Source organism: Lutra lutra, chromosome 5 (genome assembly GCF_902655055.1).
Source record: "Lutra lutra chromosome 5, mLutLut1.2, whole genome shotgun sequence".
In the NCBI taxonomy this organism is placed as follows: domain Eukaryota; kingdom Metazoa; phylum Chordata; class Mammalia; order Carnivora; family Mustelidae; genus Lutra; species Lutra lutra.
The window spans coordinates 7,023,500-7,048,803 of NC_062282.1; the positions used below are offsets into that span (position 1 = coordinate 7,023,500).

Below are 25,304 nucleotides of genomic sequence, written 5' to 3' on the forward strand. Positions count from 1 at the left end.
AAAGTGTGGTTGTTTCAACGTCAAAGTTAGACTCAGAAGAGTGTGCCTCATTTCCATTCTAAGCAGTCCCCATGTGTCAGGACAAAGCAGATTACTGGACGAGGACACTGCTGCAGGGTCCCCCCTGGGCACCTGTGTGAGCCAGCTTCTGAACTTGGGTTCCCCACCTCCCTCCCTGGAGCCCCTGGACCTGAGGCCAAGACCTTCACAAGGGCTCTCCTTGCTCTTCAACCTGATTTTCAGATCCCATTACCAGGTTAAACCTTTTAAAAGTGCATTGGGAAGGAAAAAATGAAACATGATGGGATTGGGAGGGAGGCAAACCATAAGAGCCTCTTAATCTCACCAAAAAACCCTAAGAATTTCTGGGGGTGGGTGGGGAAGGGAGAGGGTGGTTGGGTGATGGACATTGGGGAGGGTATGTGCTATGGTGAGTGCTGTGAAATGTGTAAGCCTGACGATTCACAGACCTGTACCCCTAGGGCAAGTAATACATTATATGTCAATAAAAATAATTAATTAAAAAAATGCATTGGGGTGACCTGCGTCTGTTCCTAGCTGTGACACCGTGGCGAGAACAAGGTGGTATGGCGTCACTTCAAGGATAATAGTGCAGGATTCGGGGTTCCCTTCTTTCAGTTTGTGCTCTTGTGGGGTCTCATCAGTTTCATCACCTGTAAATCAAGGGAGGGAAGGCGTGGGCTAAGCCGCGTCGGCGCTTACCTGGGCAGGGCTGTGTGTTGCACAGTGCCTCCTCCGTGTGCAGCCCCAGGCAGATGTCCCCTCCGTAGGCTGGGGCTGGGTTTGTGCACGAGCGCGTCCTCATGTAGTGCCCACCACCACACGTCGCCGAGCACTTTGACCAGGGAGACCAGCAAGACCAGACGCCGTCCACTGGGAAGGGACACAAAGTCACAGCACTTGTGACATCTTGAGCTGACACATCGGATGCGGCCGCGCATGGAACGTGCCTTGCAGGACGGCACGGGGCGCACCGCGCATGGGGGTGAGCCCTGGTGTCTGGGCTCTCCTGGTGAGGAAACCAGCTTGGCTGATTTCTCCCTGAGCTCTGCGTCCTCAGTTCCTCCTACTTGTTCTTCTGAGCAATAGATCTAAACATGTAACACGCAAGCATGAAGACAGCCGAGGAGAGCTAGGGATGTAATATAAAGTCCCAGTTTCCGGGGAAGGACCACGAGCCACGTTCCGTGGTCATTCATGGGAAGGCCAGCTAGCTTGCTCTCACCTTTGCTAATCGCAGCACCGTCCACCCAGAGCCAAGGATAAGCAGCTGCTGTCACGGGCTTCCTTCCTACTTGGATTACAATGGGCTCCGCAACCGGGGGTCGAGAACATCTAACGGGTTCTGGGAGGAACTGGGATGGACGCTCCGGAGACGCAGGCGCCAAACCACCAAACGGATCTCGAACCGCGGTGACTCGGCAGTGCATTTCTGGGAGGGACCAAAGCCACGAATCCCGACATCCACAGCCAGACGTGGGGATGATTAGGGAGGCAAGTTTTACAATGTGGACACGAGGCATGACTGGTTCTATGACTGCTAGTAACCCGGAGCAGGTGTCCCGTTTTCCTCAGCCTGGGCCCCTGACACCTGTGCACAGGCTTCCTGAGCACAGGCACCCGAGGCCCTTCTGCACGTGGGACCTTGATGCTCATCCTGCATTAGCTGATGCTGCTGACCTGGCCCCTGCGCTGCCCACGGTCTCCAGTGCTGTCATATCCCACCCACTATTTATCGAAGTCCTGAACGATGTGCCCTCTTCTAGCCACCCCCACTTTTTTCCAGAGTCCCAGGAGATAGCTGTAGGACTTGGTGAGGTCAACTCATCCGTAGGCAAAAAGAATCATCACCACAGCGAACAACAACGAAACCCAATGAGAGGCTCACTGTTACCGTAAGTACATAATTTCATAGTTTGTTTTCTCCGTATCCTATGAGATGAATGGGGTACCTGGGTGACTCACGTGGTTAAGGCCCTGCCTTCCACTCAAGTCATGATCCCTGGGATGAGCCCCGCTCCCAGTGTGGGGGGGTCTGCCTCTCCCTCCGCCCCTCCCCCTATTTGTGCTCTCTGACTCTCCTTCTTGCAAATAAATAAATAAAATCTTAAACAAACAAAAAACCAGAAGCCATCACGAGAAGCAATGCCAAAGTCATTCAAGGTTGTTTTGACTAGAATCACATCATTGGTATTTTAATACATGCAGCATGATTTAACACATCTCTGTGGAGTAATATTTTCCTTTAGATACAGGCATGGGTAAAAACATGAGCAGGAATTTCATTTTTATGATATTTTTATCTGCCAAAAAAGTAAAAAACAAAACAGAAATGAAACATTTGAACCCAATTTTAAAGTGAGTTTTGACCTAGCTGGGAACTTTGTGATTCAGAATTTTCTACGTTTTCCCTAGCAGGCGATAAGGTGAATCGGGAAGTTAAGAGGGAACCAGTCAGTTATCGGCCACCCGCTGTGGTACCAGTAAAAGGAGGCAGAATTGTAAAAATTTCAAAAATCCTCTTCTACATCTATTCTCACTGGGGGAACACCTGCTGCCGGCTTCTCTGCTAGTAACTTGGGCTGAAGCTTGGCCTCTGGCGCACATGCTTGTACACCCCAAGGGGCGCCTGTACATCACAGTGCCTTAGAGGAACAGGTGTCAAAAAGCGTGAGTGTCTGAATGTGTACAAGACCGTGTGGAGCTCAGAAGGCTCTAGAGCCTCATCTAGAACCAGACTTGGAACCAACCACGGGATCTGAGGGTTCTTCACTTTTGCATCTCATGATAGACGTGCTGACCAGTGTCCAACAGGTATGTTTAACGATGCTCAGTATCACTAACTATCCACGCAGTGCAGTTCAGAACCACAGGAAGACATCACCTCACACCTGCCAGGACGGAGATTACAAAAAGAGAAACAACAGATCATAATGTGGGTGAGCATTTGGAGAAATCGGATCCCTTGCCCACTGCTGGTGCAAATGCACACCGGCGCGGCCGTGAGGGACAGCACGACTGTGGTCCCACAAAAAATTAAAAACAGAATTACTGTACGATCCAGCAATGCCACTTCTGGGTGTAAATATCCAAAAGAATTGAAATCAAGACCGTAAAAAAGATCTGCACTCCCATGTCTGTTGCAGTGTTGTTCACAAAAGTCCACATCTGTGCTGTTCGATAGAGAACAGTCCATAGAGAACAGTCCCGTTTTGTGCACTTAAAGATTTGTGTACAGGGGCCCTTGGGTGGCTCAGTCTGTCGAGCACCCGATTCTTGGTTTTTCTCAGGTTATGATCTCGGGGTCATGAGATCCAGCTCCTTGCTGGGCTCTGCGCTCAGCGTGGAATCTGCTTGGGATTCTTTCTCTCCCTCTCCCTCTGCCCCTTCCCCTGCTCTCTCTCTCTCAAGTAAATAAATTTAAAAAATATATATTTTTAACAGGGTGGCGCCCATGTTCAATATTCTTACAATAAAAAACTTAAAAACAAACCAGAGATTGAATTTTTTCATTCATGATCATTTTTTAATTTTTCATTATTACTTTTTAAAGATTTTATTTATTTATTTGACAGAGACACAGGAAGAGGGAGGGGAAGTACGACAGAGAGAAGCAGACTTCCTGCCGAGCAGGGAGCCCGATATGGGGCTTGATCCTAGGACCCTGGGATCATGATCTGGGCCAAAGGCCGATGCTTAACAGCTGAGCCGCACAGGTGCCCCTCATTCATAATCATTTTATAAACAAGCAGCACCAATAGTCACATACTAGGAAGCCAGTAAGCTGGTATCTAGAACCTACCTTGTAGTATTTCTAATAGTATTCACTCCTATCCACATTTCAACTAATATTCCAAATATTACCTCATCTAGTCTGATCAATGCTATCCACACCATACACACCACTGTTGTCTTGGTATCATGAAAAATTCCCCTGGCACAGTCCTGTTAGTTAGTTATCAGAGTGCAGTCCTTGTGCGAAGTGCGAACAGTTTGAGGGCGCATGTGTAACAGAACCCAGTTGCTAGAACACTCCCACTTGCCAGTTTAAACCATTAAGATACAGTATCCACCTGTATCAATTTCAACTGCGACTTCATTGTCCTAAGGGATATTTTCAGAACTGGGGAAAGAGATGCTTCCAGTACAAAGGAAATCAGAGGAGAATTCTGGCCACGTTATTCTGTCAGGTAGTGGCCCTGTTCTGCAATCCCCGACATCCCCAGACCAGCTCGACCCCACTCCTCACCTCCTGGGCCCCGAACGCTGGGCTCCCATCACAGACCACCGCCTCTTCCAGAGCACAGACGGACTCTGGATGCAAGGGGGACGGCGCTTTGTACGGGATGAAAAATGATCCTGAACACTGAAGGAGGAAGGCTGAAGTCTTTCCCAAATAGCAAGTGCAGAGTATGAGAGGCCTCACGACATTGCCTGCACTGCCAGGGAGACTGCAGAGCGCGGGAGGGAAACGGGAACTTGGAAGCCGAGGAAAGAAAACGAGCGCAGCCCCCACGCGAGGCACGGAAGCCTCCTAGCCCGCCGCGTGAACGATGCGGGACTAACACGATAACCGCACTGGTGGAAGTAACAGCTCACGTGTCTCCCCACTACCACGGGGGGGGCTGGTCCAGAAATGCGGGACAGAAGCACAGAGACGTGAGGACGCAGAGGCAATGCGTGGGGGGCGGGACCCGGCACCGTTTAGGATTTTGCCTAAATCTGATCACCCCGTTGTTACAAGTCCAGTGGGAATCTCCTCCTGGCCCAGAAAGACCAGTTCAGAGAAAGATCAGACACACATACCAAACTCAAATCCATGTTTCCTGCAAGGATCAAGGCAATTAATTAAGGGGGATTATTACTGATCAAATGAAATTCATAGATTAGGTACACTTGATAGAGGAGGATGAGAACTCTTGCTCTGGCTGACTGCTCCACCCACCACAGTAAAACAAGAATGACGGCCCCAGGAAGTACGATTACTAGAAACCTGAAGAGTAGAGCAGAATGAAATGATTAATGTCTGAATGTCAGGCATCCTGGGGGCTGTCAGAGACATAAAGTCATGTTTTTCCAGTCTTCTGGGACATGGGTGTATGTGACACTGTTTCCCCAAAGTCCCAAGGCCTCACCAAATAGGTCTCCACTGTAGGACAGCCGTGCTCTGGGCTCAGAAGTTTCCTGCACCAGCTGCCCTCCCCCCAACCAAGCAGCCTCGGAGCTTCTTTTGGACAGAACCTAAGTCTTAGGAATCTTTTATGGCACATACGGTCTACAAAACAGAGCATAAACTCAAGGACCTCATGAAGAGAAAGGCACGGAGCCCTCTCGACTCATCATGGTTGTCTAATACGTTCTCTACAGAATGCACAGCTGTCCTGACTCATCGTTTTCATTCGGAGTCTGCCCCTCCATTAGACTGTCACTCAGTCTGCCTCCTCCCTCATACTTACAACTCTCATATATACATATATAATCTTACTTGAACTTGAATATTGCTCAGGAACAAAGAACTACCTTTGTCTCCACCTTTGTAGGCCAAGTTTCTGGAATCCTTAGTTATGAGACAAACATGGATTGAAAAAAAAAAAAAGAGTGAAGAAAGAAAGACCAAGAAAGAAGAAAGACCAAGCTATTTCTCAATGTTGGAGGAAAATTATGTAGGTGAAGTTACGACCAGATCAACCCACAGAAGGGGAAAAAGAATCCTTTCAACAGGATCTCAACTTCAAACCCTTATGGCAGTTTACTATATAAATTGGGATTAGAGATAAAATTTTTCATTGATTGATTTTATGTTCACCTAGCTTCAGATTTATTTTCAAATCCAGTCATAAGGAGAAAACTGGTTTTTAAATAAGATACAGTGCCCATTTGTAACTGTTCTTTATGGACCCAATAGAACTAAGAATGAGTCAATTCACAGGGAGGAGAAGGTCCTAAATGAGGTAAAAATAGCCCTATTACTGGCAGAGCAGCTCAGCACCCATATCCCTGAACAGTTCCAACCCCTCCTTGCCAAGTTACATCCTATCATGCATTTAGGAATTTTCTAGAAGGTGGGAGAGAAGATAGAATTCATCCAACTCAGTTCCCCGAACTGGCCCATTCCTGAGAGGAAAGTGACAGGGCCACTCTAAATATTTCCACAACCCTCTATGGAATCTTGGCTTTCAGAAAGAAAATGAGGATGGAGCTATTTTAAGACATGAAGGTTATGTATACACAATATTGGCTTGACCATGAAATCAACTCAAATAGAAACAGCCACCAGGTCATGTTAAGGGGGGTCTCTGAGATGGGTCTGAGTCTTGCACTCAAGACCCGAAGCGGCCTCCAAGCATGGAGGAGTCTGCATGTTCGGCTGATGATGATGAGGTCGCATGTCTGGAGCCTGGGGACGTGGGGGTGGACGGAGGGATCCTGACATTCCCTTGTCGCCCTCCCCGTTTGGTTTATAAGACGGATCCTGATCTAATGATGTCACCACCAAACTCTCTCCCAGTGCCAGGGAGGAATGCTACTCTCCATGCTGGGACTGTGGGAAAGAGCTGGTTCTGTGACCTTTCCCAGCCCCTCCGCATCACTTGGCCAGAAGAGCCAAGCAGTCGGAGGCAAGAGTCTCCTGAGGCTGGAGAAATTCAGGCAGAGTCGGCCTAGGGGGAGCGTAGCAGCCATGGGAGCAGGGGTATTATTAGGTTCCCTGCCGCAAAGCTGAGAACTAAGTATTTTCAGTTTAATTTACATTTATTCATCCTTCCATCCAACTATCTATCCACCCACCAATTCACCCACCACCCACCCATCCATCATCCATCCACCCATCCATCATCCATTCATCCACCCGTCTTCTAGTCATCCTCCCACCCATTCATCCATCACCCATTCATCTTTCATCTGTCTGTCCATCCACCTATCTATTCAGCCACTAAGTCATCCACCACCCATCCATCCATCATCCAATCCAACCATCACCACTCATCTACCTGCCCATCCATCCATCCATCCATCATCCATGCACCCATCTATCCATCCATCAATCCAACCATCACCACTCATCTACCTGCCCATCCATCCATCCATCATCCATGCACCCGTCTATACATCCATCAATCCAACCATCACCACTCATCTACCTGCCCATCCATCCATCCTTCATCTATCCATACTTCTACCTATTTATTCACCAATTCACTCACCACCCATCCACCCGTACATCACCCACCCCCCCCAACCACCCATCCATCCATCACCCATCCATCCATCTACTCATCCATTCACTCATCCAACAAATACTCACTGGGCACTGCTGCAAGCCAGTTCCTTGCTTAAGGAGCTCCAAAACTTATTTGTACCTACTGAAAAAGATGCTATGCTCACAGGTTTCTGTACCTTTAAAAACACTGTACCTGGTGTTTGGAATGACCCCCCTCCCCAGATTCTTATCCCCCCTTCTCTATTTGGCCAACTCCTATCTGGCCCTCAGAACCCTGCTCAGGGTCAGCCTGATCGGAGTAGCTGCCATGGCTCCAGCTCAGTGGGTCCTTGGCTGGTATAGCCACTATGTCTGGTCAGCAGCCAAACAGCCAGTGACCATCCGGGGTCGACATTATTCACAGGATGTCTCCTCACGAACTCTAGGTTCCTTTTTGACCTGGACCATATCTCCGCGTCCACACACAGTCTGTGAATGGTGCCTGGTGGGCGAGCCAAAAATGTTTCCTGACAAAGTTGAACGAAGGAAGGAAGACCGAGTAACCCAATGCTTGTTCTCTTTCTCTTGTCCCTCAGTGAACGATTGCTGATGGCTGTCCCGTGTGTGCCAGCCTGTGCAGGGAGCTGGGGGCACTACAGAGAGTGGGACCATCATGGAGGTCCCTGCTGTTCTGGAATCTTCACAGGGCAGAGTCAGAGGCAATGTGCAGAGTCCTAGACAGCGCTCCGGTGGCCGTGAGGCATCGATGAAGAATCCTCATGATTTTGGGAAGGTCGGGTGGAGGTGAGTTATGGGAAGGTCGGGTGGAGGTGAGTCAGGTGCGGGGGCTGCTCCCAGGGCTCAGCAGGAGGAGCACAGAGAGGGCTAGCGTGCTGATGACAGCAGCCAGCCTCAGGACTGCGTGTGCACGCAGCGTCCTGTCCAGGAAGACGGACGCTCTTTAAGCTGATTTCCTAGCCCTGTGCTCATTTCAGAACTCCGTGGAATGAAAGGTCTCCGGAGGAAGACCTAGACAACGCAGCCTCTGTCCGTCTCCAAGAGAAAAGAGTGTGTGTTTAGAGAGCGGAACTCAGGACAAAATGGAGCCCTGCTGACTGAGCACATGAGGGCCACCAGTGGGTCACTCTTGATACCTGTCACCGTGGAGGAGGACACAGTGGTGTGAAGGGAGGGCAGTCCCTGGAGGGCTGGGCCCATCAGTTTGGGAGAAGGCCAGCCACCAGCTTCGAGGACACAACCCATCTCTCTGGGCCTGCACCGCTGGGCCCACTGCTCCATCAGGCAGGATGCCAAGGGCCCCGGAGCCTCCCGGGGGCTCATGAGAATGTTTTAGTTTCTTTAAAATCAGCAAAAATAAATAAATATAACCCAGCCTAGGTTATAGCTGTCTCTTTACCAAGGCAGGTAGAAAATATAATCTGTGACTTTACACATGTTTAAGCTCAAGCACAAAGCCAGGGAAGTGAGCAAGCCTCCCCAAATTAGAAGGTCGTCTAGGGCCCTTGAATTTCCAGATGTTTCCCAGATTGCTCAATCCACTCACCTGGGCAGGGCAAAATGTTGCACTCCTGGTATTCTAGGGACGGGCCCAGGCACGGCATTCCCCCATGCTTGGGCTCGGGGTTGTTGCAAACTCGCTTCCGGTTCCGAATGCCCCTGCTGCAGTCACGGCTACACTGTGACCACGACGTCCAGGCTGACCAGGCCCCGTTGACAGTGTGGGCGGAGTACCTCCCAGCGCGCAGGAAATCCCCAGAAAGACCTGCCAACAAGACGGCCGAGCGCAGCTCTGTTAGAAGTTCTGAGAGTAACCGGAGGCCCCCCGACCTTCCTTCTCGCTCAGCTGCCTGCTTCGTTCTGCACCTACGCCCCCCACATCGGTTGCATATTTTTCCTGCTTCGGAAGAAAAGAACTGCAGGTGAACTGCTTTTACATAGCGGGATGCAACCGAGAGCTTGACTGGTGAATGTGGTCACATCCTCACGCAAGCAATAGGTCTTGGGTTTGTAGGTCACTCGTTTTTTTTTTTTTTTTTAAAGATTTTATTTATTTATTTGACAGAGAGAGATCACAAGCAGGCAGAGAGGCAGGCAGAGAGACAGGAGGAAGCAGGCTCCCTGCTGAGCAGAGAGCCCGATGCGGGACTCGATCCCAGGACTCTGAGATCATGACCTGAGCCGAAGGCAGCGGCTTAACCCACTGAGCCACCCAGGCGCCCTGTAGGTCACTCGTTTTAACGAGAAACTTCTTACAAACGAAACACAACTTCCTCACTTCCCTCGGGAATTCTAGAGCATTCTAGAACAGGACAGGAGGTGAGGCTCACCGTGGGGGACATCCAGCTGTAGAGAGGAAAGCGTGGCTCGAACAGTTTCCTCAACCCGTCCCTGTCCCTGTGAGCCTTTCCGCAGGGAATTCAGGCTGGTAAAAGACGCAGAGCTCACCCCTTCCCGATCAGACCTCAGAGACGGGGTCCATCAGGAACCCCGCAGGGGGCAGAGCCCATGACCCGGAAGTGAAGACATCCCTGCATGACGGTGCCAAGGGGCTTGGGCCCCTGTGAAGTGTGGGGCCTGGTTACTCGCAGCTGGGTTGCCCCAGGTACCCGTGTGGCTGTAGCAGCAGCAGCAGAAGCAGCAGCAGCAGGCGGGAGCTGTCCTGGAAGGAACCGGCTCTGGTCCTTCCCGTGTGTCTGATCTGCTCTGAGCACTCTACGCTCACTAAGTCGTTTAATTAATCAGCCACAGCCAAAACGCCTGTTGGCTTTGATGAAAATGGCTACTCACTTGCAATATTAGCAAACGTTCTAATGCTCTCAACAGTGGCAATGTGACTCGGGTTTTAACAGGAAACTTTCGAGAAGGCTGGGGGGGCTCAGTCGTTCAAGCGTCTGCCTTTGGCTCAGGTCATGATCCCAGGGTTGTGGAATCGAGTCCTGTATCTGCCTCGTTGCCTTGGCAGGGAGTCTACAGCTCCCTCTGTTTGTGCACTCTCTCTCTCTCTCCTCCTCTCAAATAAATAAATAGCTTCATTTATTTAAAAAAAAAAAAAAACAACTCTCAAAGTATGCCACAAAGTTCTGGGGAAGTGACCATCATTGAAAACAAACATCAGCTTTGGTTTTGTATGTCTCTGAGAATAAAAGGGTAAAAAATGTATGTTCAGAAAAGACAATGACAGTCTTCTGTAGGGAAACACACTCATTGTCTCTTTTTCACTTTGCTGTTTTAAGAAATAAGACAGTTCACGACCTGCTCTGAAATGAGAAAGTTAAGTGCATGAATTGGAAACAGGGTTACCAGGATTTGGAAATAAAATAGAGGGATCCCGGTTAAATCTGAATTTCAGATGAACAACAAGGAATGTTTCAGGGTAAGTACGTCCCAAATATTGCATGGGGCATACTTATCCTAAAACAGATTCATGGGGCATACTTATACTAAAAAAAAAAAAAAAAAAAAAAAAAAGAATCTGAGAAATATCTAAAATTCATCTTTAACTGTGAATTTTGTATCTTATGTCACAATCCCAATGTAAGATGAAAAGACTATCCCTTGCAGAATGTAGATCTTTACAATGGGCCCCCAGTTCCCTCTTGGTATTCCAGCATATGTCTTTTCTTCTTACTGAAACAGTATTTTACAAAATTAGTAGAAATGAAGATCATTTTGCTTGATTTTCTGCATGTATAGGTGTTTGCTTTATTGGAATTATAGACGTAGTCACACAAAACTTTTCCCTAAGCAGAATTTCTTTCTTTTTTTTTTTTTTTTCCAAAAAGTGATGAACAAGCTTGTGTATAGTTGTTGAACTACAGTGATCAGAATGGTCTGAGGTCTGGAGATGGTCATTGTCAGGACCTACAACTAGGAGTGGCTCTTGATGGCAATGGCCAGGCCTCCAAGCACGCAGGCTGGCAGATCCCGCTGCCCCTGCTGTCCAGCAGCTCCCCAGAGGAGGCAGGCAGATCGGTGACACGAGTGCAACTGCTCCACACAAGAGCTCCTCTCTGGCAAGGCAGGAGGACACTGATCACACCCCCATGAATTTATCCTACCCATGGCAGCCCTACATGGTAGCTCGCTACCTCTGTGGTTCAATAAGGCCACCCACTCTGGGTCCAAGGAGCTGTCTCTAAAAGTGGCACTGACGGTGACTGTACTTCCTATGTTCACATTGGGAGAATAAGATGGAATCATAAACGCAAAGGTGCTGAGAAATGTTCCTGGTGGTCTAGTGCACGATGGCACTATCACTGTTCTCAACACATCATGCTCCGAGAACCATCTGTGAACACCTATCTTCTTTCTTAGAACTGGACTTGTTAAAGTAGGTGAGAGAGACAGAAGAGATGAAGAAGAAAGCAGAAGCGAAGATTTTGGGCGAGGAGGAGGCTCACCCCCCTTTCCTGCAGTACAGAAGCTGAGCTCCAGGGGGAGCAAGTGAGTTATGGAGGAGAGATGCCCACTAAGCCGCAGGACCAGGCGGAGGGTGCATCTTCTAGTCTACCTTAGAGTTGTCCCTACCTTATTCACATGGTACTGCAGGGATGAAAAGGACAGAGGAATTTCAAAGACTATGAAAGGATTCTCACATGGTGAACTTTTTAGCAGAAAGAACCTTCTACAGACAGACGCACTTTGTCTCGGTCCAGCTCGGGGAGAATTAAAGCAAAAGTTTATTTGCAGCTTACATTTTGGGGGCCAGAAGATTTATGGAAGACCACTGAGCCTTCCTCAAGATATTTCCTGGTCTTAAACAAATCTCCCACCAACTATTCTGGATCACTAATGGATAGAGTGTTACTGTGAGGGCTGAATTCACAGGACCACCTTGGTACAGAAGACTTTCTCATCAACTGGCTATCAAGCCGGTTCTGCACGAGTGGGGGTCATTGTCAGAAAGATGGTGACACCGGAAACAGTCAAAAGGAGAACATCCCCTCCCCTCACTGTCCTCGGACCTTAGAGACGGGATCAAACACCCCTCTGCGGGAAGGGGGTGGGTCCTGGGGGGCCGCTCACCGTCCGTGGAGCAGCCACTGGTTCCGTCGCTGGAACAGTACCGCATCTCGATTCTCTGCCTTCCCACTTCCAGCAGGTTTGGGTCAGGCAGGCGGGCTTTGCAGGTATAGCGGAACCGTTGCTCGTAGTGGCCCCCGTTGTCTGAGATGTTGACGGGTGTCCAGGGCGTCCAGGGTGTGGTCTTCTTCAGCTCGGGGCACGGGTTGGTGTTGCAAGGCTGGTACTCCTGGGCGAGAAGATGGCACGTGCTTATGGTGCAAACATCAACGGAGACCCGCACTTCCTCCCTTTCCTAGAAGATGGGGCTCTCTGAACCTCACGTCCTGACACCCATCTGTTACTCTACCAAGTGAAAAACACAGTGTTGTTCAGCTGGGGCTTTAAGAGCCTGTTCAGCGTTCAGGTCAACTGCAGGAGGAATCTGCAATTTCTCCTGCGTCATCGAGGAGAATGAAACAATACATGTACCCAGATGCAAAGAAAAATGGTGAGCCCATAAACATCCCCTTCCTCTGCCTTGGTGAATAACTCAAACTGCTAACTGCTCGATGCGAAGCTTAAGTGTTTTTTAAAAAAAGGCTAAAAGTTACGGAACCAAACATTTTATTTTGGACAACATAATACACAGTTTAAATTCAATGAGTATTTTAAGCTCTGCGATGACGGACTGCAAGTGTTAAGAGTAGAAGAGTCTCCAAATAACACAGAGAGTACGGAGTAACTTCTAGTGTGTAACTTTTCACATTCCCTGGTTAGTCCCTGGAAAGCATTTCTCAGTTTCTCGTCCTTTCCCTCGCCACCAGATTCCTCCCTCGAAAGCACAGGTGGGAGCGTCCCGATTACTGAGCAGAGTATGTTTGAAGGTCTGGCAAATGGGGTATGGTGTGATGTGTGTGGGGGGGGACTGATTAAGATTCTTAAAGATTTATTTGTCAAGAATTCTAAACACGGCATCTCCATAAAAAAGCACCACAGTTAACAAAACCAAAAGACAACTGACAGAATGGGAGAAGATATTTGCAAATGACATATCAGATAAAGGGCTAGTGTCCAAAATCTATAAAGAACTTAGCAAACTCAACACCCAAAGAACAAATAATCCAATCAAGAAATAGGCAGAGGACATGAACAGACATTTCTGCAAAGAAGACATCCAGATGGCCAACAGACACATGAAAAAGTGCTCCACATCACTCGGCATCAGGGAAATACAAATCAAAACCACAATGAGATATCACCTCACACCAGTCAGAATGGCTAAAATGAACAAGTCAGGAAATGACAGATGCTGGCGAGGATGCGGAGAAAGGGGAACCCTCCTACACTGTTGGTGGGAATGCAAGCTGGTGCAACCACTCTGGAAAACAGCATGGAGGTTCCTCAAAATGTTGAAAATAGAACTACCCTATGACCCAGCAATTGCACTGCTGGGTATTTACCCTAAAGATACAAATGTAGTGATCCGAAGGGGCACGTGCACCCGAATGTTTATAGCAGCAATGTCTACAATAGCCAAATTATGGAAAGAACCTAGATGTCCATCTACAGACGAATGGATAAAGAAGATGTGGTATATATACACAATGGAATACTATGCAGCCATCAAAAGAAATGAAATCTTGCCATTTGCGACGACGTGGATGGAACTAGAGGGTATCATGCTTAGCGAAATAAGTCAATCGGAGAAAGACAACTATCATATGATCTCCCTGATATGAGGGAGAGGATATGCAACATGGGGGGTTGAGGGGGTAGGAGAAGAGTAAATGAAACAAGATGGGATTGGGAGGGAGACAAACCATAAGTGACTCTTAATCTCAGAAAACAAACTGAGGGTTGATGGGGGGAGGGGGTTGGGAGACGGGGGTGGGGTTATGGACATTGGGGAGGGTATATGCTATGGCGAGTGCTGTGAAGTGTGTAAACCTGGCGATTCGCAGACCTGTACCCCTGGGGATAAAAATATATGTTTATAAAAAATAAAATAAAAAAAAAAAAGCACCACGTATGAAGGGTACAAGGCTTGGCCTTGGACACAGCACTGTTCATTCTTCCATTGGACAATAAAGGTTTCGTTAAAGGGAAACCCACAACATATGACGCACCCATTATGACCATACTTAAGAAATGATTTTTATTGATGTTAAATATATATACCAAGTAAGTGTTAAATAGCCCTCTAAGCTTTTTTATGAAAAAGAGAAAAATTCTTTCTCCATTTCTCGTAGTTAAATATTTGCATATTTAGCCCTAGTTCTAACTACCAGAATTTTCCAGGATCAGGCATTATCCATTAACTGTGCCTATGGAAGGAGACGGTTTGGCCCTTTACTCCCTCCCCCATCCCTGTGTCTGCAACATTGATGAGGACTTCTGATCTCCCGTCATCTTAATGCAGTTACATTTGTCCCTTGGGTTACATCAAAATCTGGTGTTTGCACTCATAACTAGGGGCACAGCATCCACAGCTGAGGGATGTGATAACGATGGGCTCACTAGTCTTACCCAGGTCCCTCGCACACCAGGGTTCCTGGGGTTGGTCGTTCAGATTCTGTGAATCCATCACCAATTCATCTCCCCTCCCATCAGGGATTTAGGCACAGTAAAAACTGTCCTTGTGGGTTTATGCTTTGAAGGAACACTCCTTTAATATGACAGTCATGTGTTTCCAGTAGGAGAGAGAGTGGCCATGTGTCCACACCGCCAGCCCTACCTGGAAGCCTATTAAAATATGTATTTTGTCAGTAATCTAGTTACTATAGCAATTTTTCTCTACTAGTAGTCCAATTAAAAAGAAATTCCTAAGTAACAAAGCCTAGGAGAGTTCCTCCTGTTGGTGATATCACAAGCTTTTGGCAGATATTATGGAAAGTGGTCACAACTGCTTCTCTGATTTCATATCTTCTCACCATTCCTTCCCCATCCACACTGGTCTGCCTTCTCTCTACCCCAACACATACCAGGAAGATTGATGACTCAATTTCCCTTTGTTTACAGCATCTTTTATTATGATATTATTCGGATGCTGCCTCCCAAATGAAAAATAAAATAGCCCCAATGAATGCCATAAACCCAATCGTGTGAAAAACCAGGCAGAACACACATGAGCCCTCTCATCTTCTCTTGAAATGGAGGCCACACAATAGGAATGAAATAAACCTATGTCTGGGGTCTTCCAGGATTATACCGTGGTGGCACCGCCATCCCCAGACTGAAAATGCCAGATGCCACCATCATCACCTCAGCCTGGAGGGACAGGTGGTCAGGGCTCCTGGCTGAAACTGACTTGGAACATATGTGGTTTATAGACCCCTGCTTAAAAATGGCGGGTCTTTGAGCATTGACAAGTTCGTCAGTGAGATCCCCCATCTTAAGAAACAAACGTAGAAGATGCTCCCAGTAACTCTCCACTTCCGTACACAAGAAATGTCACCTTTTCTATGGAGGAGAAATTTCATTTTTGAAATACATGAATAGCAAATATATTTTAAAGCTGGCTCAAGGGGCTGAGTTGGTCTCTGTGGGTTGGTGACATGTCCCATGTGGCGGAGATGGGCACAGCTCAAGGATAAAGATCAATTCGGGCTTATTAGCCCTAGCCTCTGGTAACAAAGTTTGTTCTTCCATTTATTGTCTTTTCATCATTATGAAGCCTACCTTGAGACTCAGAACTCTCCTTTCATCTGCTTTTTGAGGTTTATTGTGATGGATTCATTTAAAATATCAAATTAGAGGGGCACCTGGGTAGGCTCAGTGGGTTAAGCATCTGCCTCAGGCTTGGGTTGTGATCCCAAGGTCCTGGGATCGAGCCTCGCATCAGGTTCCCTGCTCAGCTGGGAGTCTGCTTCTCCCTCTTCCACTCCCCCCTGCTTGTGTTCCCTCTCTTGCTGTGTCTGTGTCAAATAAGTAAATAAAATCTAAAATAAATAAATAAAATATCAAATAATGAAATGCTGAGAAATGGTATGACCAATCAGTTTTCTATCAGTGACCCAAATTATGAAGTGATTTGATTCAATGATAAGTCATTCTATGGCTCAACCGAATCTGGATGCGACAATATCCTGATGACCCACCGGAGTAACTACCCAACTTTGGATCATTATATTTAATGCCAAAGATAGAAATTATTTTCAAAGAAATTTCAGGGAGCTAATAACTATTACTTGTCACATAGGATTCCTAATATTCAGGTGGAAAATATTAGGTGACAATGGTTACTAATACCAGTTCCACTTCTGGGTATATAGCTGAGGAATCTGAAATCAGGATCTTAGAGTGATATCTACACTCCCGTGTTCACTGCAGCATTACTCACAGTAGCCAACAAATGGCATCAAAGTGGGTGTCCATCAACAGATGAATGGATAAGCAAGATGCGGTATGTGTGTGAACATAATATATAATATACATACAATGGATAATAATAATATACAATATATACTACAATATATACCACTCAACCATAAAAAGGAAGAAAATCTTCCCATAGATGCAGGCTTTTATGCTCAGGTTACATTATTTGGGTCTTATGAGGACCTCTAGGCTAACTGCCAGGGATAAAAGTTATTTTCCTCTGGATACTTTTCATTCTAGAACATTCTCTGGCTTTCCTGAAGAACAAAGGAGGAGCGCAGTTACTAGGTTGTCAGTCATCCTGTATTTAAATCCAATTTTCCTATAGGCACACACGGGCCGTGTCATGATACTCCATGAAACCTGCGAAGGAACACAGCACCGAAGCTTGGAGGTCGTCCCCATTTCTTCCTAGGAAAAATATTTCCTGTGTTCATCACAGGGTGGTTATAAAGGTCAAATGAAATTATTAATAGACAAACACTCTGTAAACCATGAGAAGCTCTAGAAATGTAAGTCATTGTTATTACTCTATGAGGAGGCCAAAGTCTAAAGGGATATTCTGTTCCATTTCACTTCTTGACTCCAAGTCACTGAGAAAATCCTGAAGCAAAGAACTGATCCCAAAACCCAAGTACTATTTTCAATTTATTTCGGCAGATTGGTCCAACATTACCAGTTAGAATGAAAATCTCTTATTTGGTCCCTGAAAAATCCCTGCAAAAAGTAGAAAGAGTGAATGATATTTTCTGTACAAAGAAAAGAAAGAGGGGCACCTGGGTGGCTCAGTGGGTTAAGCCTCTGCCTTCGGCTCAGGTCATGATCTCAGGGTCCTGGGATCAAGTCCCGCATCAGACTCTCTGCTCAGCGGGGAGCCTGCCTCCCCATCCCTCTGCCTGCCTCTCTGCCTACTTGTGATCTCTCTCTCTCTCTGTTAAATAAATAAATAAATAAATAAATAAATAAATAAATAAATAAAATTTTATAAAAAAGAAAAAGAAAGAGCAGGTGGAAAGTCCAGAGGGGCTCTCTCACCACCGCTTAGCTTAGGCCCTCGGAAAATACCTGTTGAAATACCCACTTCAATTCTACCCACCATCAGCTCGTGTTCCAGTGACATCGTAAATGTGAAAGGCAGTTGGGGCAGCAAACCCTCATCTAAGAAGAGTCAGGTATGCTCGGAGAGAAGGCCGCTCTACCCAGCAGCTGGAGATCGGCGCCTCTGGGAGGAGAAGCCAGAGAGAGCAAGCTGGACCCCAGAACATGGAACGTGGGGCAGGAACACCATTGTCCTGGGGCTGCCATTGCCAAAATGGAGACGGTTCATGAAAGACAGCAAATGGACCCCAAATGCTGGTTGGATGTGAAGGAATCAAGGGTATTCTGAAGCCTCGTGGGTAAGGAAAGAGAGCATAAAAGCCTTGTTTGGAGTCAAAACTCACGTATGAGAATGACCTTCTTTAAAAAAAAAAAAAAAATCACCAGGGGGCACCTGTGTGGCTCAGTCCGTTAACATCTGCCTTCAGCTCAGCTCATGACCCCAGGGTCTTGGGATCCAGCCCCCCATCGAGCCCCTCATAGGGTTCCCTGATCGGCAGGGAGCCTGCTTCTCTCTCTCCCTCTGCCTGACGCTCTCTCTGCTTGTCTCTCACTCTGTCAAATAAATAAATAAAATCTTTAAATTATATTAAAAAAAAATCTACCATTTGCAACAACTTGGCTGGACCTTGAGGACATTAGGCTAAGTGAAAGGAATCTAGCCAAGAAAGACAAATTCTGCTGCTATCACTTCTACTTTGAATCTGAAAAGGAGACTCAGAGAAACATAAAGAGTGTGGTTGTTACCAGGGGTTGGGGTGGGGTTAGGAACAGTGGTGAGGTAATGGCCAAAGGGTACAAACGTCCAGTCATGAGGGTAACAAGTTTGGGGATCTAATGGATGACATAGCGATTATAGCTAATAATATTGTAGCATGTAACTGAAGATGTCTAAGAAAGAAGATCTTAGATGTTTTCACCTCAAAACAGAAATGGTAACTATGTGATAGGACAGAGCTGATAGTTAATACTCTAGTGGTGATCATTTTGCAATATATAAATGGATCAAACCAATATGAGATACATTTTAAACTCACAGAAAGCTATGTATCAATTGTTTCTGGAAAAAAATGAAGCTGGAAAATATAAGATATAAATAATAGAAAAATTTAAATTTTTAATAAATTAAAATGTATAAAAATAAATAGAGGGAACCATTGGTGCAAGGAGAAAATATAAACAGAAGGTCAAGAACAACAAAACAGGGTGCCTGGGTGGCTCAGTGGGTTCAGCCGCTGCCTTCGGCTCAGGTCATGATCTCAGGGTCCTGGGATCGAGTCCCACATCGGGCTCTCTGCTCAGCAAGAAGCCTGCTTCCCTCTCTCTCTCTCTCTGCCTTCCTCTCCGTCTACTTGTGATCTCTCTCTCTGTCAAATAAATAAATAAAAAATCTTTAAAAAAAAAAAACAACAAAACACCCCAAAATTTATTAAAGCAATTTTGCACAATTCTCCAGATACATTCTCCATGTATTCTCTGTCCCAATCAACAGTAAGAGAACCATCCATTTCAAGTTTAACCCAGGGGCGCTTGGCTGGCTCAGTGCATTGAGTGTCTGTCTTTTGCTTTCAGCTCGGGTCATGATCTCAGGGTCGTGAGACTGAACCCCGCATCGGGTTCTGTGCTGAGCATGGAGTCTGTTTGAGATTCTCTCTCCCTCTGCCCACCTTCCCCCCGAAATAAAAAAAGAAATAAATCTTAAAAAAAAAAAAAAATAACGTTTAACCCTGAAGCTGGGACGTACCTGTAGAAGTAGACTCTGGGGTCCATTCCCTCCTCCCGTCTATATTGGCCCTTTCCTAATTCAGGCCACTGTCATCTCAGGCCTGGTTCACAGAATCAAAGCACGAATTTCACTGAAATTTGTCTATCTGTAAGCCTGCTTTCACCCACAGACTGCAAGTTTGTCAAGGGCAAGAATTTTGTCACATTTAATTTACATTACCAATCTTAAGTACGGTATTTTTTTTTTTTTTTTGGTGAATGTATACATCATATTGATCAATTCACAAATAAGTGCATTCCGAGGGAATAATAATAATAATAATAATAATAATAAACTTGGGGAACAAATTCAGGTGGTAAAGATGGGCTCTGTGTTTTGCTATTTATTTTTCCTTTGAAAAATACTGAAATATCTATATTCCACAGGTTGAAAATAAAAGAGATGGTGACAATTCAAGCGAAATTTTGATAGCGTGTGCTCAGCACAAACTAAGAAAATGACCTTTACAGTCACATCGTCAATAGCCGAATACAGGAACGTGGTGTCCTCTCACAGGGGATACTCATGGGTTTTGCATGCATTTATCAGGTTCTCTTTCAGCATCAAAAGCTGTCCTGCTGAGACAGAAAGCTGTTCCTCCCAAGATGAACAAGGAAGAAACGCTGTTGTGTTTGCAATGGGCCAAAGTGCTCCAGCAAGGGCACAGAAGCAGGCCTGTGGTCCCTGACACCTGAGGCAAACAGCAAAAATTGATAGGAAGTCCTGGAAACAAGCTTCATGGTACCCAGGAAGGAAGAGAAGTGAAAGAGACGTGGGGGTTCAGATCGCTAAGGTCACAGAATGACTTCTGCTTCCGTCCAAGATGGAGTAACAGAAACAGCATTAGCCCTCTCCTCCGAAACAACTTTTAAAAATGTATGGAACAACAGTTCTTAAAACATCGGACACTGGGCAATGACCGCCAAGTGAGGGGAAACATGAAGCAAGTCCCACAAGTGACCGAGCCTACAACCTTGATGAGGGTTCCAGGCCCTGGTGGGGGAAGGAGGAACCAGACTTACAGACTAGCGACTGAGGAGACAGAGCTGAGGAGGGGAGGAAGCCAAAGGAGTTGAAGTTCTCAGAAGGAGGGAGATGCACAGAGGGAACGCCAGTGTTAGGCAGACATCCCGCCTCAACTGTTCAGTTGGGAACAAATCAGTGAAATGCAGGAAAGCCACAAGAGTAGGGAAAGACCCACCTGCAAAGATCAAAGGGAACAGTGCACATCGCTCACACAGGGCCAGGCACAGTGTTTGCTCCTAAGAGCAAGAGGGAACGACCTCACAATTCACTGGCATTTGTTAAGGACCAAGAAGGGTCTTGCTTCTGCAGTGGGAAAAATCACCCCAAACTCTGTTCCAGTCTCAACTAACAATGCCTAAAGCAAAAGCCGGAATGTTCATTCCAGTTTCATACAACTTGATCATGTTCTGAAGGAAAGCTCTCACTTAATTTCAGGAACACAAAAGTGTGTCCAAGACACCCCAAGGGAAAAAAATCACAATGTCTTGCATGTAATTTAGAATGACCAGATATGCAAAGAAGCTGATGAAAAACACGAGGTTTTATGAAGCGAAAAATCAGTTCAACTGACATTGGCCCAGAAATGACACAGATGACAGAATCTGTAGTCAAGAACATTATAGTGGTTATGGTAACTGCATTCCATGTGTTCGAGTAGCTAGAAGACTGAACATGGAAATAGAGGCAGGGAGGACATACGGAGGAAGTAAAATTGACTGCACACAACATTTCCAGAGAAGCGAAAGGAGAGACCACATCTAGGTCATTCTATGAGGCCCACTCTAATCCAGAATCAGAGCCGGACAGAGACATTACAAGAAAAGAAAACTGCATGTGAATATATCCCATGGACAGAGACACAAAAATTCTTGACAATATTTTGATAAGTAAAACTCCAAACTGTAGAAAAAGTTTAATAACTGTAGAAAAGGATTAAGTGGGGATTCTGTTGGGGATGCTCTTTGCCTTAACCTTTGAAATTTGATCAGTGCAATTCACCATTTATTAACAGTCTAGAAAGTAAACCTATATGATAAGTTCAATAGATGAAAAATGTCATTTGGTAAGATTCAAAATTAATTCCTTATAGAAACTTTTCATCAAGTATGAAAATAAAAAAAATTCCCCAGATCTGATGGACATGCATTAAAAATATATAAGCAACATCTTACTTAATGGTTAAAGCCTGCATGATTTCATCCTAAGATCAGAAACAAGGCAAGCATATGTGCCCCTTCTACTTATAGTCAATACTCTACTGACAGTTCTATCTCACACAGCTAGGAAAGAAACAGAATTAAAAGTCATTTATAATGACAAGTAAAAACTAATTATCTTTTTATTCACAAACATTGTGATTGTATATGTAGAAAATACTATAGGATCTATCAGAAAGATGCTAGAAGTAATGTTAATTTATCAAGGCTTCAGAATACAAGATCAATAGAAAACATTAATTTCATTTCTACATGCTAGCAAAGAGAAATCAGATATTAAAAGAATGGCATTTACAGTAGCATCAAAAATATGAAACACTTAGCAATACATCTCACAAAATGTACTCTTGACTTTATACTAAAAGAACACCAAATCCCTTCAATGATCTATAGAATCAATGCAATCTGAATCACAATTCGAGAAGGCTTTTTTGGGAGTAAATATTGACAAGCTGGTTCTAAGAGTTATGCAGAAATTAAAAAAAATATCTAGAATATCCAAAACATTTTGGAAAGGAAGAACAGAGCTGGAGGACGTCCACAACCTGACTTCAAGACTCATTCTAGAACTACAATAGCATTCTTTGCTGTCACCATCAAGATAGAAAGACTGAGCAACAGAATTCTGGACTGGAAAGTCCAGAAATCGACCTGCACACATATGGTTTATTCAGTTTTGATGAGGGAGCAAAGGCAATTGAGCAGAGAAAGTAGCGACTTCTCTGCAAATGGAGCCATCGCCATTGGATAACCATCTGTGCAAAGAAGACCTCTGAATGATAACTTACTCCCTGCTTCATAGCAGACTCCAATGGATCATAGATCAACTACCTAAAACCATAAAACCTCTAGAGGAAAACCTAGAAGAATCTCTCCGTGAACTTCAGTCAAGCAAAGATTTCCTAGCTACAATGCCAAAAACATTACTCAGATTAGGAGAAACAAAGACAATTGGAATTATTCAAAATGGGGAACTTCTGTTCTTTGAGAGGCACCCTGCAGAGAGAGTCACGCCACACCCAGAGAAAGAATATTTGCAAATCAGATAAAAGACTCATGTCCATATGTTTAAAAAATTAAAATTAAACAATAAAAAACTTAATACATAAATTGTCAAGGATAGCAATAGACATGTCACAAGAAAAGACAGATGGCAAAAAAGGCGTATATAAAGATTCTCAACATCATTTGTTAGAAAAAAGAAAATAAAAACCATAGGGAAAATACCACACACCTAACAGAATGGCTAAATTAAACACAAAACCCAAACCTGACACCACCAAATGTTGGTGACCTTGCGGGGACCAGGAACCCCTCTCCTACTCTGGCAGATTTGGAGCAAGGCACAATCCCTTTGAAACTATTTGACACGTTCTTAATAAATGAAACACACACTTACCACATGACCTTGCCATCTCCTTCCTAGATATTTGCCCAAAAAATAGAGAAAGTAAAGGTCCACCCAAATATTGGTACACAGACATTCTTAAAAGTTTTCCTGGTAATAGCCAAAAATAGAACCACCCATGTCTATCTATCAGCAGGTGATTAGCTAAACGAGTCATCTTATGTCCACAGAAGGGAATCCCAGTCAGCAGTAAAAAGAAATGAACTGCTGATGTATACAGCATAGAAGAATCTGAAAATAATGCCCAGTGAAAGAAGCCGGCTGAATGAATGACTCCATTCACATAAAATGATGGAAATGGAAGCTAACGTAGAGCCAGAAAGATCAGTAGTTGCCTGGGCTTGGGGAGGTGGCAGAGGGAGCGGTTACAAAAGGTACAAGGAAACTCCAGGGTTGATAGACATGTTCACTATCTTGATGGCGACATGGTTTCATGGATGTACACAGTTGTCAAAATGTGTCAAATTTTATATTTAAATGTACAGTTTACTGTATGCGGATCATATCTCATTAAAACTATTAAAAGTGATATGCCCACAGGAAAACCAGTCTTTCTCAGAAGCGGTGGTTACCTTGCTGATTAGAAGCAATCTTCAAATCGACTGTGTGTGCACCTACTTGCACACATTAAAACAACAGTTCTGTTTTTCATAGCATTCACGTTGGAGTACTGGCAACTACACGGACCTGCCCACCGAGTATTTGTAGAGAATGCCTCATAAATGCAAAATGGGCATCATGGAGCCCAACTGCACTTGCCACCATACACACCTGCAAAATGCTACTTTCTGTCCACAGCCAGTGTAGCAACTGCCTCTCACAGCACCCATATGCACATGTGTATCAACCACAAGCTTTTATAATCTTATTTCTCTTACCACGAGTTTCTTTAGCTGCGGTGCATTTTCAATGTGCAGGAGTTAAAATCATCTTCCACGGCATTTGGGTAAGTTGTGGAGTCACCGGATGGTCTGGTGAAAGAGCCCGTCCCAAGGCCAACTTCTTACTCTCTAACCAAGGTCATATGGTAGGCATATCTTACTGATAGCCAATCTGTAGCCACCTGGGAAACATCACAGACGGGGACAACAGGGATGTACTCCCCTCAGCTCTGGAGCCTAAGAGCCCAACATCAGGGGTTTATTAGCATGGTTGGGTGAGGGCCTCCTTCTGGGTTACCAACTTCTCTTGCGTCCTTGCATGACAGAAGGGGTGAGCTATGTCTCTGGGACCTCTTTTAGAAGGACACTAATCCCATCCATGAGGGTGCCATCTTCGTGACCCAATCACCTCCCAAAGGCCTCACCTTCTAACACCATCCCCTTAGGCATTAGGTTTTCAACACATGAATTCTGGGAGGGGACACCAACATTGAGCCTATAGAACGTATGCCAACAAATGCCAAATCAGGGGTTATACAAGGTGATCACAAGACACGGCACACATTTTGGACTCCGCAGTCTGGTTTTGGGTTAGTCTGATGGCCCCCAATAATAGTGTATACACTTGAATCGGTTTCAGAGAAGGTAAAAAGATCTGATAACCCAGTGCCACCTGACAGTCTACACTAGCTACCGTTCAGAGAGGCTGATGATTTAGGGGTTTTTATGAATATTCCTCATTTCTTCGATTACTATTCCCAGTTATCAAAAATTCAGTGAAATAAAAATGGAATGTTTTAAAATGTGAAAGAAGCACTGGGACATGAAGTGTATTTTTTTTTTAAAGATTTTATTTATTTGTCAGAGAGAGAGGGAGAGAGAGCAAGCACAGGCAGACAGAATGGCAGGCAGAGGCAGAGGGAGAAGCAGGCTCCTGCTGAGCAAGGAGCCCGATGCGGGACTCGATCCCAGGACGCTGGGACCATGACCTGAGCCGAAGGCAGAGGCTTAGCCCACTGAGCCACCCAGGCGTCCCATGAAGTGTATTTTAAAGTAGGAAATTGCACCGTTCCAGGCAGAACCTGCTTGCATTTTAGTGAGTTTCCTCGGATTCAGCTACAGCTCTCTTAGAAACCCTCAGTGTCCCAGTTCTTCGCCTGGGGTCTCCCCAGCCTGCGGGTTTCTCCAGGGTAGAGTCTGGGGTTGATGCAACTTTCTTCCGCACTGGGTGACCCTCATTATCTCTGGCTCTGAGGAGGAAGAGGGCTGGGCTGAACAAGTTGGGCTT

General features: G+C 45.6%; 1 protein-coding gene across 11 annotated transcripts in view; it reads right to left on the reverse strand.

The window, feature by feature from the left end:
• Positions 1 to 25,304, reverse strand: part of SEMA5A (semaphorin 5A) — a 469,481-nt gene that overhangs the window by 12,357 nt on the left and 431,820 nt on the right. For 10 of the 11 annotated variants that reach the window (XR_007127428.1, XM_047729868.1, XM_047729867.1 and 7 more), the window contains 3 exons: positions 12,266 to 12,491; positions 8,784 to 9,002; positions 724 to 894 (listed from right to left, as the gene is read on the reverse strand). Coding sequence is in view for 10 of the 11 variants with exons in the window: in XM_047729868.1 (XP_047585824.1) it covers positions 724 to 894; positions 8,784 to 9,002; positions 12,266 to 12,491 (616 nt within the window). In the remaining variant the exon portion in view is untranslated. Of the gene's footprint in view, positions 1 to 723; positions 895 to 2,140; positions 2,913 to 8,783; positions 9,003 to 12,265; positions 12,492 to 25,304 lie in introns of those variants that run through there. The other variant, XM_047729870.1, reaches the window with a different exon arrangement.